This window comes from Macaca nemestrina, chromosome 10 (genome assembly GCF_043159975.1).
Source record: "Macaca nemestrina isolate mMacNem1 chromosome 10, mMacNem.hap1, whole genome shotgun sequence".
NCBI classification, from domain to species: domain Eukaryota; kingdom Metazoa; phylum Chordata; class Mammalia; order Primates; family Cercopithecidae; genus Macaca; species Macaca nemestrina.
The window spans coordinates 37,285,799-37,302,826 of NC_092134.1; the positions used below are offsets into that span (position 1 = coordinate 37,285,799).

At 40.3% G+C, this 17,028-nt stretch overlaps 1 protein-coding gene and 1 long non-coding RNA gene across 4 annotated transcripts in view; one reads left to right on the top strand and one right to left on the bottom strand.

The window, feature by feature from the left end:
• Nucleotides 1–198: 198 nt before the first annotated feature.
• On the bottom strand, nucleotides 199–7,369 carry LOC105483667 (small nuclear ribonucleoprotein polypeptide F). Its single transcript, XM_011744640.2, has 4 exons — nucleotides 7,241–7,369; nucleotides 5,134–5,259; nucleotides 945–1,009; nucleotides 199–337 (listed from the first exon to the last, which is right to left on the bottom strand). The coding sequence occupies exons 1-4, from the start codon at nucleotides 7,241–7,243 to the stop codon at nucleotides 271–273; spliced, it is 261 nt and encodes an 86-aa protein (XP_011742942.1). The 5' UTR covers nucleotides 7,244–7,369; the 3' UTR covers nucleotides 199–270.
• A 48-nt stretch (nucleotides 7,370–7,417) lies between these two features.
• LOC105483666 (uncharacterized) overlaps nucleotides 7,418–17,028 on the top strand; it is a 64,179-nt gene continuing 54,568 nt past the window's right edge. For all 3 annotated transcript variants that reach the window (XR_011608951.1, XR_988471.2, XR_988470.2), the window contains exons 1-2: nucleotides 7,418–7,543; nucleotides 9,287–9,422. This is a non-coding gene — a long non-coding RNA (uncharacterized lncRNA). The remainder of the gene's footprint in view (nucleotides 7,544–9,286; nucleotides 9,423–17,028) is intronic.

Sequence of the window (17,028 nt, forward strand, 5' to 3'; positions counted from 1 at the left end):
TTCACCTTCATAAAAATATCTAAAGCATATAATTATCCTTTATGGGGGAAAAAAAAAAAGAGTATTGAGCTTACAAAAGAAAAGCAACTTAAATGAAATTCGGTGGCTTTTAAAGCATTAGTTCTGTGAGTAATCTTTCCCAACTGGTTCAACATTTGAGCTTTGCTTGTAAATATCTGAATACAAATAGTTCGCAAGTCAAGTTGAAAAACAAACAAATCTTTATTGTCTAGAAATATATATATAAAAAAAAATCCCCAACAAAAGATGCTATTCTCTCATTTCCCCATCTTCTTCCTCTTCTTCGACACCTCTGATATAAAGGACATTATTACACCTGTAAATAGAAAAAGTCCATTTTGTTGTTCCAACCAGAATGATCTGAATTACTGTATTTTTATTATGAAAATACTGAATGCTATATTTACAATATTCTTGTCTTAAAAAATATTTTAATATATTTGTTTTTAAAAAGAGTTTTACATAGACTTGTTGAAAAGCACATTGCACTTATTTTCCACCATATGGTTGTTAAAATGACACCTTTATGATTTTCCAAAGGAAACAATTACCAGAATTTGAAGCTTTGAAGCTAGTACAGAGAATCAATATAACAAAAATCCTTACAAACAGCCAGACCCAACTAAAATTCAAAACTAAGTTCTTGCAATGAAGGCCACTGCAAAAGGTTGCCACTGTAAAAGGTTATAGCTAAGAGCCAGAAAATTTAACACTAGAAAAATCTTTTGGCCAGTTCTAAAACATTTGAAAACTTACCTTTGACAAGTTTAACAATTTCAAAGACTTTTGAAGTCTAATTGTAAAGTATTATAATAGTAATTTTTTTTTAAAAGTACTTCCAAAATTGAGGCACTAATATATTTAGAACAGGTATTCCTAATGCTCACCAGTAACTCCTTACATATACCACTGCTGTTCGTTACCTTATTAAAACTTCACCCAGATGTCCAGACAAAGCTCCATCTATGTATTCTTCTGTATTTGCAAGCTTTCAATAAAAAGAAATAAATTAGTATAATCACACAGGAGGAAAATATTACAATACAGCTAATACTGGTGAGAGAACTTACTATGACCTTCCTATACCAACAACTCAAATTTATCTATAATTAATAAACAGAGGATGAGCTTTCTATTACTACTGTAGTACTTTTGGTTTCATATAAACCTTCAATAAAATTAATATTCATGGATATAGAACAAATATATAATAAAGTTTGTCTCAACATAAGCCTCTGAATCTCCCAGGTTATGTAATATTTCTTTCCATTAGATATCAAAACAGTGTGTGGAAGAAGGCAGTCTCTATGAATAAATTGTGATTAAAAAGTTTTCTGAAAATTCATTCTAAAGAACCAGACGTTAAGTTTTCTCAGAGTAAAACATAAATCATATTGAGGTGTCCAAACGGGTATACAAAAGCTATGGCTAGCATGCCAAATACTTTTATATTAGTCAGCAACCAAAGCAGATAACTGAGTTAGAATTTTCTTCTTTTCCTGTCTTTTAAGAAACAGGGTCTCCCTCTGTTGCCCAGGCTGGAATGCAGTGGCACAATCATAGCTGAGCAAAACCTTGAACTCCTGGGCTCCTCCTGCCTCAACCTCCTGAGTAGCTAGGCCTAAAAGCATGTGCCACAAAGTCTGGCTACTTCAAAACAATTTTTTTTTTTTTTGTAGAGATGAGATCTTGCTATACTGCCCAAGCTGGTCTTGAATTTCTGCCTTCAAGTGATCCTCCTGCCTTGGCCTCCCAAGGTGCTGGGATTACAGGCATGAGCTACCACATCTGGGCGTGAATAAGAAAATTTTTTAAAATTATGTACCAATAAACAGGCAAAAACAGGTTCTTAAGTGAAAGTTAAATAGTTAACAGTGACTTTTACAGTTATTTTGTTGAACCCTATTATTTCTAATTTTATATCAAAATGTTTAGCTTTCCTTCTACATATAGGTAACAATCTTTACTTGTAATTAAAAGAAAAATCACAATCAATGCCACCTGGGACTCAGCGACGACACTAACAGGAGTGAAGGGAGAGAGGGAGGTTTCCTTCACAACTAGGCATGTGGAAAAGGAAAAGAAAAACACGGCTTAACAATAAGGATCAAAATAGGATGTGACATAAGGCATGAAAAACATGTTAATGAACACTACTACTGGATGTTACTACCTCTCTTATAGAAAACAAAAAGTAATCTTCATTATCCAGATGATAGTTTTGTCTGAAATATATGAAGTTGTTGAGACAATTAGTTTGTATGTAACGGCTATAAGAAATAATGTATTAAGAGCAACTAATTTTTTGTAAAAGGTAATTACGACATTTAACTGGTTTCTAAATTACACAATAATGCTCCACATACTTTCTATCATGTATTAAATTCAGTCTTCACCATCACTTAACAGGCTCTCTATGGCCACCATTCTAACCTAACTTTGTCATTTGTCCCTTAACTCAATCTGCTCTGGCCTTTTTGCTGTGCTTTGAACATACCAAGCATGCTTCCACCACAGGGCCTTTGTACTTGCTATTCCCTCAAACTGGGATGCTTTTCCCCAGACACTCACCTGAGTTGTACACTAATTCTGGTATCTTCCAGAATTCGCTTCCTCAGAGTGGCTATCCTATATAATATTGCACATACTGTCTCTCTATTCTCTTTTTCTTCATGCATGGCATCTATCACACCTATTATCACATTATATTACCACCTCCCACCACTAAAACATAAACTCTTGAGGGCAGGGATTTTGTTTTGTTCAATGCTATATTCACAGTGCCAAGCACATAATGGGAATCAATAAATATTTGCTGAGTGAACAAATTCAAACACTGGTATCAATATGGTTGACTACTCAAAGTGGTTGGTTACTTAGACACTTTTTAACTCTGGCAGGGTCACTAGCAAGCTATATTAATTCTAAAACAATTATTAAGTGGTAAATCTTTTATTACTGAGATGTTAATTTCCATAGCATAAAATTCACCCTTTTAAAGTGTACAATTCAGTGGTTTTTAGTATATTCAAAAACCTGTGCAACCTTGTGCAACTATCACCACTAATTCCAGAATATTTTAATCACAATTCATATACTTCCCAGATTTTTCTATGGTCTTGGTAAATGATTCCTGTTTAGGGAATTGTCCAAACTCAAACTATGTTTTGGGGACCTTAGTGTCATGTGCTCAGGTGGTAATTGCCTAAGTTAAGGAAAATCATAGCTCTCTGCCTACATAAGTACTCCTTTGAGTACTCTGCTAACAAGTATGGAATCCTTGGATTCATGATTGGATTGACCACCTGTCTTGATAGCCTTTAAAAACCTGGCGGGAAACTACTACTATTAAAAAACAACAACCCCAAACTAATTTTTTAAATATGCAAAAGACATTAACAGGCATTTCTCCAAAGATAAACGAATGGCCAATAAACACATGAAAAGGTGCTCAACATCATTAGCCATTAGGAAAATGCAAATCAAACCCACAATAAGATACCACTTCACACCCATTAGAATAACTATTTTATAAACACCCATAGAAAATAACAAGTGTTGGTGAGGATGTGGAGAAACTGGAACCCTTGTGCATTGCTGGTGGGTATGGAAAACCACGTAGCTGCTGTGGAAAATAGCGTGACAGTTATTCAAAAGGAAAAAAAAATTTTTTTTTGTTTTTTGAGACAGGGTCTTATTCTGTTATCCAGACTAGAGTGCAGTGATGTGATCACGGTTCACTGCAGCTTCAACCTCCCCACGCTCAGGTGATCCTCCCACCTCAGCTTCCTGAGTAGCTGGGAATACAGGTGCCCACACCACCATGCCTAGCTAATTTTTGTATTTTTTTTGTAGAGATGCAGTTTTGCTATCTTGCCCAGGCTAATCTCAAACTCCTGGGCTCAAGCAATCTGCTACCTCAGCCTCACAAAGTGCTGGGATTACAGGCATGAGCCACCACGCTTGGTCTCCTTAAAAATTAAACTTGGAATTACCAGTAATCCAGTAATTCCACTTCTGGGTATATACCCCAAAGAGCTGAAAGCAGGGACTCGAACAGACATTTGTATATCCGTGTTCACAGCAGCATTACTTACTACAGTCCAAAGAGGGAAGCAACCCAGTGTCCACCAAGAGGCAAACAGATTAGAATGTGGTATATCCATACAATGGAATATTATTCAGTCATAAAAAGGAAGTTCTGACACATGCTACAACATGGATGAACCTTGAATAATACACTACGCTATGTCAAACAAGCCAGACACAAAAGGATAAATACACGATTCCATCTGTATGAGGTATTATGCATGGTCAAATTCACAGACATGTAGAATAGTGGTTACCATGGGTTAGCTAGGTGAAGGAAGCAATGGAAACTTAGTGTTTAAAGTTTAATTGTAAAATTATTGTTTAATGGAAAATTACTGTTTAATGGGCAAAAAATGTCACTTTTGGATGATAAAAAAGTTCTGGAAATGGATAATGGTAATGGCTGTAGAACAATGTTAAGGTATTTAGTGCCACTGAATTATACACTTAAAAATGGTTAGAGTGGCAAAATTGTAATGTATATTTTACCACAATAAAAAGAAAATTAATTACAAAAAAAACCCCACCAAAACACATGGCTGAATCATTTACAGAAACTCATTTGACAGACATACAGTCAGTTCAATTTCTTCGGCAGATGTGTCTTTCCCCTGAAGGAATGAATTTCCTCAATAACTTTGGTGTTGTGCCTTTAGCATCATTCATTAAAAGACTCATGAATTTCACTTGAAAACTTTCTTTCAGGGCTAAATGATGAGAAATGTTTTGTTTTCTCCAGCAAAGTAGTGTGTTTCCCTTACAGTATTATTATGAATTAAATGTCTGAGCTCTTCTTACTTTAACTACTAGGAATAAAATCTGTGGCTGAATTCTGGTTTAAGTCCATGTCTTGTACCTAGTATATCATAGTATCCTCCCTGGCTTTGACTTTATTTTTTAATTTTGCCGAACATTTGTCAATTTAATTGTATGTATTCTTATTAGTCAGACTAAACCTTTGAGCAATAAGGTGAAGCAAACTAAATGCAATGTTATGACCTTTACAGCTCTTTAGCTTACCTGCATGTTCATGTAGCCATCTACAGATACCAGATAGCCCTTGTACTCCATTCCCCACTTAAGTTTCACCATCACTGGCTTTCCTGTTAGTCCATTGAGGAAAGGTTTGGGATTGAGGGGTAAACTCTGCACAAAGAACAAAAAAGGATCCAATTAATTATTTTTCCTCCCACCACCAACTCTCTTCTACTAAATACCAATATTTTGTGGTATGCAAATGAAGAAAACTCTTGACTCATTATTTTAGTACACAATTTTCACTTTTATTTATTGGAGAGTACCAGGGAAATTTAAATATCCAGTTAGCCAGTATCACCTTTAACCCATCAAAACAAAATACTCACTATTCACTTAAGATAACACCGACTACATACATCACTTACTGTTCTGAGCTCTAAAGAAACAAAGATAAAGGCACTTTAAAAAAAAAAAAAATGCGGGCCAGAAAGGGTGACTCATATCTGTAATTCCAGCATTCTGGAAGGCCAAGGCAGGGGGATCACTTGAGGCCAGAATTTCAAGACCAGCCCAGGCAACATAGTGAGACCACCTTCTCTACCAAAAATAGTCAGATGTGGTGGTGCACACCTGTAGTCCCGGCTACTAGGGAACAGAGCAAGACCTTGTCATAAATAAATAACAGAGTCCCTGTCAAGAAGTTGGAGATGGGGAGGGGGGCTCCTCACATACAAATAATTATACTGCATATTGCAACATAATAAGAGGAGATATACTAGGCACAAGGGTACCGAAGCAATCCAGGGAAAAAAGGAAAGGTTGCCTGAAATAAGTTAACCTCAGTTTTAAAGAATGAGAATTTATTTCCAGAGCGGGAAAAAATCCTGTTCCAGGCAAGGCTAGCTACTTATGTAAAAGGAGGGAAGAGTGAAGCAACAAGGTGATTTTGGGGACATACAATTCAGCATTGTCAGTCAAAGTCCCAAATATAAGACTACAGAAGGAAGCAGAGGGCAGATGACGCTTGACAGTCTTTAACTGTGGAAGCTAGGGCTAGGTCCTAAATGACTTTGTCACTAGCACTGCCTCTTATAGCAATCACTTAAAGTTTGTTCAGCGAACCATTAACATCTCCAGTGAATTCGGTTTTTGCCTTTTTCTGCTCACTCACCAGTCAAAGAAAGAACAGAACTAAGAAACTTGGCTACTAACCCCCTCTAACATAAACATATTCGGAGTGACTTGATACGGCGATTACTCCAATAACCTAATGGGTCTCCAGTTTTCATTCTCCAATTTATTATCCACCACAGCAACATGATTTTTTAAAGTGCACATCAAATTGTCATATTTCTGCTTAAAATGATTCAATGGCTTCCAACTCAATCATTTTCAATTGATTTGGAGTACAATCAAAACCTCCCAATACAGCCTAAGAGGTCCTGTCCAACGCCTGCTCCTCCGACACCATCTCGTAACCACTCTTCCTGCAAGTGGCTGTACCTTTTTGTCAATTTCTCCAACTGACCAAGCTTTCTTTCCGGCCGCAGGTCTTATGCGCCTATTCCCTGTGCTCGGTACACTCCTCCTCCTGCTCTTTAAAGGGTCTATTTCATGACACTTAGGCTTCAGGTTAAATTCCACCTCCTAGGGAGGCCATCTCTGACTAAGCCTCTAAATGTCTAACGCGCACCCTCACAGCCTCCTGTCTGCATTCTTCTTAGCACTTATTACTTGCAATTGCATATTTGTTATTTTTTGACTGTCTGTCTTCCCCAACCAACTGAGTTAAACTAGAGCATGGCCGTATCATTACTTTCATGCAATGAAAGTGAATTTTGGAGTGTGGTTAAGTGGGAAGTGCAAATTCTCTTTGAGTTTTACCCCGACCCTGTAGCCACAAATAAGAATATCCCAAGCCCGGATTCAAACAAAGAGGAGAAGGCACGGGCACTCCTAGAAAAAGAAAGGCATCGGGAGGAGCACGCGCCTCAGAAATCCTAAAAGCAGAGTGAAAGAAGCTGGCGACCTGGTGCGCGGCGCCTCACGCGGATGAATGGGAAAAGCGCGAAGCAACCACTAGGCCCCGCGAGGTGGTCTCCCTCCTTCTCTTTCTCCCCGCTTCTCCCGCCGTTCTCCTTCTCCTTACCATCGTAACCACGGCCGAATATTGCAGGCTACTCACTGCCGACCAGGCTGCCGCTTGTCCCTCGTGACTACAGCAGGTACCCCAGGTCCCGAGCCGCTGAATTTCAAGAAAAATGGCCGCCAAACAGGAGTGTGACCTTTCACCTCCCACCACGGCCCTTCCTGCCTCTGTGATTGGACGAAAAGAGATGCGCGCTGATTGGAGGAGATGGTTGGACCAGTATCTCCTGGCAACCAGCAGCGGCTTGAGTTTGCGCCTGACCAGCTGCGCGCGGGTTTTGGGAAACCCGCTCTGAGGAGCAAGGTGAGGCAGCCAAGGACTGGAGGCAGGCCGGTGTTGTAAATGTGCGGTCTGGGAGAGGCTGTGTAACGGATGTGACTTCTCCCCAACTTGGTTAATGGGGATTTTACTTTGTCTTTTTACACCCGTGAGAATGTTCAGGATCCCAGAGTTCCTTCCTCACTCTTCCAACAGGTTCCATGATTTGGGGGCGCCTCTGCCGCAGGCCGTTTCTACCTGAGTATTCTCTCTTCTGCAACACCCATTTCAACCCCTTTTAAAGGAATTCGGGGGTAGCCAGACAAGACTAGGGGCGGTGAAACGCACCGAAGGGAGTCGGATACAGAATTTATTTTAAACGAGGTCAGGTTGTGTCTGGGATACGGTGTCATGTCCCCCCACCCCCCACGACCCCGCCGGCCCCATCTTTCTTTTGCATCGCCAGCAGAGACTGGCACGGCCTTCTTACGTGCATTTGAAATTACCTAAGGGCGTAAGCAATATTTCCGCTGTCACGTATTAAAACTTTCGACGTAACGGTGTTATCTGAATCTCACTGGTTTTTGTCGTAATCCTAGTGAGTTCGGCTCACTCTGATCTGAAATGCTAAATGCAGTTCTTGGAGAACACGCCCTTTGGGAAGTAACGCTTTTTTGCGGCCCTGAAGAGATGGATTTGAGGTTGAGGATGAAATGTTGGTTGTTGAGGCACTGTGGAGCAGTGGGCAAGACTTTGGAGAGGGCCTGCATTCGGAACCTGCGTCTATCAGGCGCAGCCGGTGTTGGGCAGTGTCTTAACCCCCAGGGCCACTGTTTCCACGGCAGGAACGCGGCTTTAAAAACGGAACCATCCTCAGCGTGGTTGCGAGAATTTAACCTAAAACAGGGCTTGGCCTTGTAAAAGCTCAGTGTTTCACATAAGTGTTGAACACTGACAAGACAGTCATTGTCAGTGTAGTTTTTACCAAACAGTTATTAGATTTATTCACCCTAAACTTAAGTGGATTTCTCCCTTAGTTTGTATATTGTTTCATGAACTTTAAGTCTTTGTACAGACTTTGAGTTCCTGCTATGTGTCAGGCTCTTTCAACAATTGTGGAAATCTTACCTTACCGTCTGATTCGGGGTGACAGCCCCGTTTTAGAGATGAGGAAGCAGGCCCAGCAGGTAACTGTTACCAGTTGAGGGTAGCTGTCCGAGTTCTTGCCGTTTTCAACAAAGAATTGGACAAAACGCACAAACAAAGCAAGGCAGCGAAAGCAGATATTTATTTTAAATGAAAGTACACTCCACAGGGTGGGCACCGCCTGGTGCAAGCGGCTCAAGAGCATTGGTCACAGAATTTTCTGGGGTTTGAATGCCCTCTAGAGGTTTCCCATTGGCCCACAACCGGTCCGATTGGTTGCAGGAGGGGACCAATAAGAGGTACTTTCATTTTTCAACTGCCACGCAGAAAAAGGAGGGGTTGAAATGGGAGTAGCCTCTGATACCCAGTCAGCATGAATGGGCCTTAGGTTCCCTGCCTCCAGCCGCTATTCTTCTGCCTCATAACCTGCTCAGGACCACATACCTGGGTTTCAAAACTCTGCTTTTTCTACTTCATGAAGCTGCCTTTCAAAGACTCAATATGTACTTGAGAAGCCTGACTCTTTAGCTGTTTTCTCAGTGAAGTGAAGCAAAATACTACAATAAACACATTATGTAAAGATTGTGCATTTAAGTTTGGTTTTTCTCTTCATGTTAAATTTTTTTTTTTTTTCCGAGACAGTCTCATTCTGTCACCCAGGCTGGACTGCAGACGTGTGATCTTGGCTTACTGAAGCCTTGACCTCTTGGACTCAAGAGGTCCTCCCACTTCAACCTCCGGAGTAGCTGGGACCACAGGCATGTGCTACCACACCCAGGTAATTTTTAAATTTCTTTTTGTAGAGATAGGGTCTTGCTTTGTTGTCCAGGCTGGTCTCAAACTCCTGGGCTCCAGCTGTGCACCCACCTTGGCCTCCGAAAGTGCTGGGATTACTGGTGCGAACCACCATTCCTGGCCCATATTAAATTTTAATCTTAAATACCTTACTAAAATTAAGTGGGCATAAGTCATTGATATTTTTCTAATTATAAATATTATGCAAAATTTTGGAAAATATGGAAGTTCTAAACAGTAAACCTAAAATCACTAGTAATCCCACCAATCAAAGAAAACTGTTAACTTTTATTGTAACATATGTACTTTTTTTTTTACAACAGCTGTACAGTTTTTTTGCTGTTTGTTTTTTGTTTTGTTGTTGTTGTTGTTGTTGTTTTGGAGACAGAGTCTCACTCTTTCACCCAGGCTGGAGTTAAGTGGTGCGACCTTAGCTCACTGCAACCTCCGCCTCCCAGATTCAAGCAATTCTCGTGTCTCAGCCTCCCAAGTAGCTGGGACTACAGGCATGCAGCATCACGTCCAGCTAATGTTTTGCTAATTTTTTAAAATTTATTTTTAGTAGGTATGGGGTCTTACCACTTTGCCTAGGCTGATCTTGAACTCCTGAGCTCAGGCAATCCACCCACCTCAGCCTACCAAAGTGCTAGGATTACAGGTGTGAGCCACCACACCCGGCCTACACACAGTTTTGTAACTTGTTTTCTTCACTTTATATTGAGCAAATTCTCATATGACTAAATATACTCTTCTAAAGTGTGGGTGGCTTAATATCTTCATTATACTTTGTATTTTGCATCTGTGATAACATATTATTCTATTATTTTCATTTTTCCTCCTGTTATAAACAGTCTGCACTGAATATACTTTTACATGAATCTTTGAGTGTATTTTTGATTCTTTACCATAAATTCTTAAAAATACAATTCCTAGGTTATAAGGCATTACTATTTTAAAAGCAAATATATATATTGCCATGTTGGCATATAGCTCCACAGAATATTCATCAGAATAATTGGTTCAAATATAGGGGAAATAACAGGCTTTATATTTTTCAAAGATGAGATAGAATACATTTTGAGCACATATGAAGAAAATGACCCCTAATTGTTAATTAGGATGAACAGTTTGGTGAGTTCTACCATTATTTATCCTATAACACAAAAGTTCCAGTGGTATACAATCATCTAAAAAGGAATTTATGAAATGATTTAGAAATATTTACTGAGGTGAGTAAAATGAATGTGTAATGTCTGCCCTTGTGGAACTTTAAAACCTCTTTGAGAAGAAGGGGACCAATATGTATTGAATGCCTTTCATGTTATGCCAGGATATTTTATTATGTAATTTGTCTAATTTAAATCCTCACAGTACTTCAAGGTAGATATTATTATAATCCCCATTTTAGAGATGAGGAGACAGCTTCAGAGAGATTATGTATTTTTGTCAAAAGCCATGTGGAAGGTAAAATGGCTCCAAAGCCTAAGATTTTTCCTTTATACCACGCTGCCGCTCCCAAAAATGTGGTTAAGTAGAGTACAAATAAACAAATATATAGAAATACAAATATTAATGCAGGATGAAGAGGGATAGCATTTACGAAGTTACTTTTGAAATTGATGAGCTCTTCTTTTTATTTTGTTTATTCTCATAATTCCAACATCTTATTATTTTTTTTTATTATGGCCAGAATCAGCTACAGGTATGGTCGGAATAGGTTTAAAGGAGGAAAAATCCAAGATTTGAGTGCTTTCTGTCTGGTGGAAGCTTTTTGTATATATTTTTGTCAAACCTGAGAGATACGGTATTCTGTCTAGCGAAGAAGTTAAGATTAAAAAATATATGAGCTTCCTTGGATCATACAAACACTGAACCTAGATTAGAATTAAAATCTTTTTGGTGGTTCAAAGCCCATTGTACCACTGTAGAGAGACAATCATACCTCAAAGGTGTAGGAACATAAGAACCCCCCTCTCACCTCTTGAGGTTTGATATTTGAGTCTGAGAAATAAATAGACGGTAGACCAATTACAAGGAGAAAAAGCACAGCGTAATTGATTTATGCGTAGGGGAGCATCACAGGAAGCTGAATGCCCAATTCTAGTAGCATTAGACCCAATAAGGTCTAGAAGTTTATATACCCTTATTCATAGGGGAGAAGGGAATGCAGGATGTAAGCAATTTTAGAAGAGTAATGATTTTTATGAGATGAATGGGTCCATAGAACAGACAATAGTCTGGGACAAAGTTCATCTGGGCTGTAGGTACGGTGTTTGATTTTCAGTCTTTTCCTCTGTGATATGAGTTTAATTTTCCTTGGTTAATGAAATTTCAGTAAGAAGACTGAAGACAATTGTTTTCCTCTTCAGTGGATTGGATATTTAAGTAGATAAGGGAACTTCAGAGAAAAGTCTCTTCCTGTGCTTCAGGAGAGGAGGAGGGGCAAGAGATAGGGGGTGGGAGAAGGTCAGAGACAGACCCTAGTTCTGAGGCTGCTGCTTTAGTACAAAGTATTGGTATGTCAAAGCACCATGCTTTGGGGTATCATTTTCTGAACCCCAACAAAGGAAACTTGGTATTGTGGTTAGGAGCCACGACTGTCTGAGTTCAAATCCTGTCTTTGCCATGTGCAGGTTATCTCTGCTTCAATCTCCTCATCAATAAAGAGGATGATCATGATAGTACCCATCTTAAAAAAATTTTTTTTTGGCCGGGCGCAGTGGCTCAAGCCTGTAATCCCAGCACTTTGGGAGGCCGAGACGGGCGGATCACGAGGTCAGGAGATCGAGACCATCCTGGCTAACACGGTGAAACCTCGTCTCTACTAAAAAGTACAAAAAACTAGCTGGGCGAGGTGGCGAGCGCCTGTAGTCCCAGCTACTCGGGAGGCTGAGCCAGGAGAATGGCGTAAACCCGGGAGGCAGAGCTTGCAGTGAGCAGAGATCCGGCCACCGCACTCCAGCCTGGGTGACAGAGCGAGACTCCGTCTCAAAAAAAAAAAAAAAAAAAAAAAATTTTTTTTTAATCAGGTGGGCTCTACTTATGTTGCCCAGGCTGGTCTCAAACTCCTGGGCTCAAGCAGTCCTCCTGTCTCAGTCTCCCAAGTGGCTGGGATTACAGGTGTATACCACCATGCCCAGATCAATACCCATCTTATAAGGCTGCTATTAGGATACAATATTTGTGGTATTTATCCATCTCCTGATACTGAATAGTTTCTGTAGCAAGGTACATAGGCACGTGAGTAGGTCAATGTGACCTACTAATAACTAACACTAATTACTAATATGGGACTACTTGTTTACTGCTTGCTAAACTGCTGCTTGCTCAAAAAGTTCTGGGCCGTTGGCTCTGATTCCTCAGCTGTGCTGGAATCCACTGTGTGCCTGACATCTATCTGTCTAGGTCTATCACTTCACCTCTTGGGACTTGGGGGGCAAGGGAGGCTGACACAGCTATGACGATGCTTCTGCTGTTTGCTGTGTGTAATAAACTGTCTTGTTCTGATCCGTTGAGTCTCATTGTCTCCTTTCGGCACCTGTGGAGAGATAGCAGGTTTACTCCTTGCTATCTAAAGTTGTGCTTCTCTCCTGACTCTCACAGGGTTAACATTAAATGAAGAACATTAAATGAGATAATATATGCAAAGCAGTACACTATCTGGTCAGTAGTCAATGTTCGATAAATGGTTGTTCTACATTTATAATCAATCAAAATCTATCCCCTAGAGCTTTGGTTTAAGTAATGTAAAACCAATGTAAAAGTAGCACCTTATATATTTATGGGGAGACCAATCCCTTTATGGACCAGAAAATTACTTCGCCTGATAACTCAAGATATAAGAGATTAGTCCAGACCGGAAACCACATTTATTAGTCATTAAATGCAGAGGGAGCTGGAGGGAACTAGCAATCAAGGACCTGGGAAACAGATGAGATAGAAAATAAGTGGATGCCTACAATTTGTTCATATATATTGAGTTATATTAAAAAAGCAGTATAGGCCGGGCAGTGTGGTTCATGCCTGTAATCCTAGTACTTTGGGAGGCTGAGGTGGGTGGATCACTTGAGTCCAGGAGTTCAAAACCAGCCTGGCCAACATGGTGAAACCTCCATCTCTACTAAACCTCGTCTCTACTAAAAGTACAAAAATTAACCAAGCATGGTAGCGCACGCCTGTAATTCCAGCTACTCAGAAGGCTGAGGCACAAGGATCGCTTGAATCCAGGAGGCAGAGGTTGCAGTGAGCTGAGATGGCACCACTGCACTCCAGCCTGGGCGACAGAATGGGACTCTGTCTCAAAAACAGAAGGCAGTATATCGGTAGCAGAAGATAATAAAAACAGTATATTTAATAGCACATTATATGATTGTTTTATATGATTGGCAACATAATGGTTGATAATGCTGGTTCTAGAGGCCAGATTTGAGTCTTGAGTTTGAATCCTGCCCCCAGTACTTACTAGTGGGAACTTGTTACCCGCCCTCACTAAGCTTATTTTCCCATGACACAGGGAAAGTTGTTTCTTTCTTCCAGAATGGTAGTGGATGTTAGGAGTTAATACAAGGTTGTTCCTCTGTCCTTCCTGAAGATACGGTTTTAAAACCATTAGATGGAGTAAGCAAAGTATGCACCTGTGCTGGGGTATGGGGTAGTCACAGTGGTCCAAATGGAGGGAGGAGAGCATCCACATAAGAGAGCAGCCAGTGTGGGGTGTCAGAGCCTGAGTAGGAGGAGGAAGGTATCTACATAGGAGGGCGGGCAAAATGGGAAGTTGGTGCCTGAGGAGGTGAGGATGGTGGTCACACGTGGTGAGGGGCAGCCCAGCACCAACCATTGGAGCCCAAGTAGAATGAAGCATCCCCAGAGGGTGGCCTGACGGGGAGTGTTGGAGCCTGAGTGGGGTAAAGAGGGTGTCCACACTGCAGGGAAGAGGGTGGCCTGCTGTGGAGTGTCAGAGCCTAAAGGAAGCGAGGAGGATGTCCATGCAGAATGACCTGGCGCACTGTGTCAGAACCTGAATGGAATGAAGAAGAAATGCAGGGGAGGGGACAGTGGCAGGAAGAGAAATTTGTTACAAGGGCACTAATCAAAGGAATCAGCCTATACCAATGAGCATACTTAATGCTCAGGTTTTAGTTTCTAGAAACCGCTCCCCACTAAAGGAACCAGGATTCCTTCTAACATTGGCTAATTCCAGTCTTCTTCACTATAGTAACTGGTAGACACTATCTTATTACAATCCAATGATCAAACAACGATCATTAGTAATTGAAAAATCAAAATCAAGTGCCACATGATAAGATACAAAGAGAAGATGCATTCTGTGGTATTCTTACCAAAGCCACATAACCTGAATCTAGTAATCAGGAAATATCAGACAAACCACATTGAGGAACAAAGTGGCCTGCAGTGTTCAAGAGTGTCAAGGCCACAGAAAGATCTCCACGATAAATTGCTGAGAAAGACAAAGCACAGAATAACTTACAAAATATGCTGCATCTGTGTAAAAAGAGAGGGCAGGGGATAACAAGCTATCCATTTCTGTGTATGTGCATAGATATACTGGAGGACTCTGAAGATACTAAGAACACAGGTTACCTATGGATGTAGTGGGAACTACACTGAGGGCAGACAATGATGAGACTTTTCACTATGCATTTTTAAAAAACTTTTAATTATGAAATTCACATACTTTATTAACCATTTCAAAGTATACAATTGAGTGGCATGTAGTACATTCACAATGTTATTGCAACCACCACCTCTATATAATTCCAAAACATGTTCGCAACTTTATTTATTTGTTTGTTTTGAGATGGAGTCTCGCTCTGTCACCCAGGCTGGAGTGCAGTGGTGCAACCTCGGCTCACTGCAACCTCCGTCTCCTGGTTCAAGCAATTCTCCTGGTTCAGCCTCCCGAATAGCTGGGATTATAGGCACATGCCACCACACCCGGCTAATTTAATACATTTTAAATAAATTTAACAAATTTTAAATAAATGATACCTTTGAGTTTTGTAAATCATAGATTCAATCTGTGGGGGAGACTAGGTAATAAAAGAAGTCCATGGATGAAATGGCTGGAAACCACTCAAGTAGATTATCAGCATTCAATACTGACTTTAAACACTGTTCTGTTTTTTGCCGTGGTTCCAGAGGGTGGCAGTGGTGAATCTGGAGTAGGATTTCTGTTTGCCACATAAGCACTTAAAAGTTAATCAGTACAAATAGGACTTCTCTGTTCTCAAAACACTAAAGGAAACAAAACAAAACCTCATGGAATTTTCCCCGTAGTATCCTGTGCCATACAGTCTCCCCCTACCTCCTTCACCCCTCAAATGTCTCCATTGAATCCAGTTTTTAAAATTAAAGCTTATTCTACTTCCTCATATATTACCCTGTTGCCAGAGCTATCTGACCTCCTCTTCTTCAAAACAAACCGAAGACCTGAACATATTAGTTGGATGCTCACCAACCTTTGTTGGTTACCCATGACTAGCAGCCTAAAACAAACTCCTTCATCTCTTTCCCTTCCGTCCCACGAACCGTAAAGCTGGCCCTTGCACCGCCGGCCATGCTTTTTCTCACAACTCCACATACTCACACAAGATGTTCTCACCACCTAGAAATCCCTCCCTGTTTGCTTTGCCTGAAAAATGCCTCCTCATCTAATCTCCATGCCTGCTCAAATGGGCAATTCATATCTGAAGCTTTCTCTGACTTCCCCAGATCACTAATTGTTCTGTCACATGGGCTCTACCCACCTGTTTCAACACTAACTACGCTCTCTTTTAGAGAAAAAGGTCTTTTGTTCATTAACTCCTTTGTTGCTATTACTAGTCATTTACTAGCACATAATTGGTTCCCCGGCACATGATGGCAAATTTCTGGAATGAATAAATTAATGAATAACTGAATTGAGAGACTTGGACTTTAAAAATTTGCACCAGTTCAAACATTTTATATATATATAAATATGCCAAAAAAAAAAAAAAAAAAACCCAAAAAAACCAAGGGGAATCAGGGTATCCACACTTAAAAGAATGGAATAAACTGAACAGTAGAGCATTGTAAGTGGAATTATTGACCGGGTGCAGTGGCTCACGCCTGTCATCCCAACACTTTGGGAGGCTGAGGCAGGTGGATCACCTGAGGTCAGAAGTTCAAGACCGGCCTGGCCAACATGGTGAAACCCTGTCTCTACTAAAAAATACAAAAATTAGCTGAGCGTGGTGGTGGGCGCCTGTAATTGCAGCTACTTGGGAGGCTGAGGTAGGAGGATCACTTGAACCCAGGAGGCAGAGGCTGCAGTCAGCCATTGCACTCCAGCCTGGGTGACAAGAGCAAGACTCCATCTTAAAAAAAAAAAAAAGGAATTATTTGCTTTTATGGAGGCAGGCAGTGTACTGGAGTCTGTAATTTTATCTATTACTAAATTTACCAAGTGCTTTGTGTTCTATGAATGTGTCTTTTGAAACTTTTTTTAGGTCTAACAATTCCTACTCACAGTCATTTGAAATGAAACTGGCAGTTTCCTTTTACTGTGTATTCTAGCTAACCCTCTTGTTATGGAACTGGCCCCTTTT

What these genes read in the sequence shown, in the direction of transcription:
- LOC105483667 (XM_011744640.2), bottom strand. An exon ending in ATGGCTACATGAACATGCAG is followed by an intron (nt 1,010 to 5,133) that starts GTAAGCTAAAGA and finishes TTTTATTGAAAG; the next exon opens with CTTGCAAATACAGAAGAATA. An exon ending in CTGGGTGAAGTTTTAATAAG is followed by an intron (nt 338 to 944) that starts GTAACGAACAGC and finishes TTCTATTTACAG; the next exon opens with GTGTAATAATGTCCTTTATA.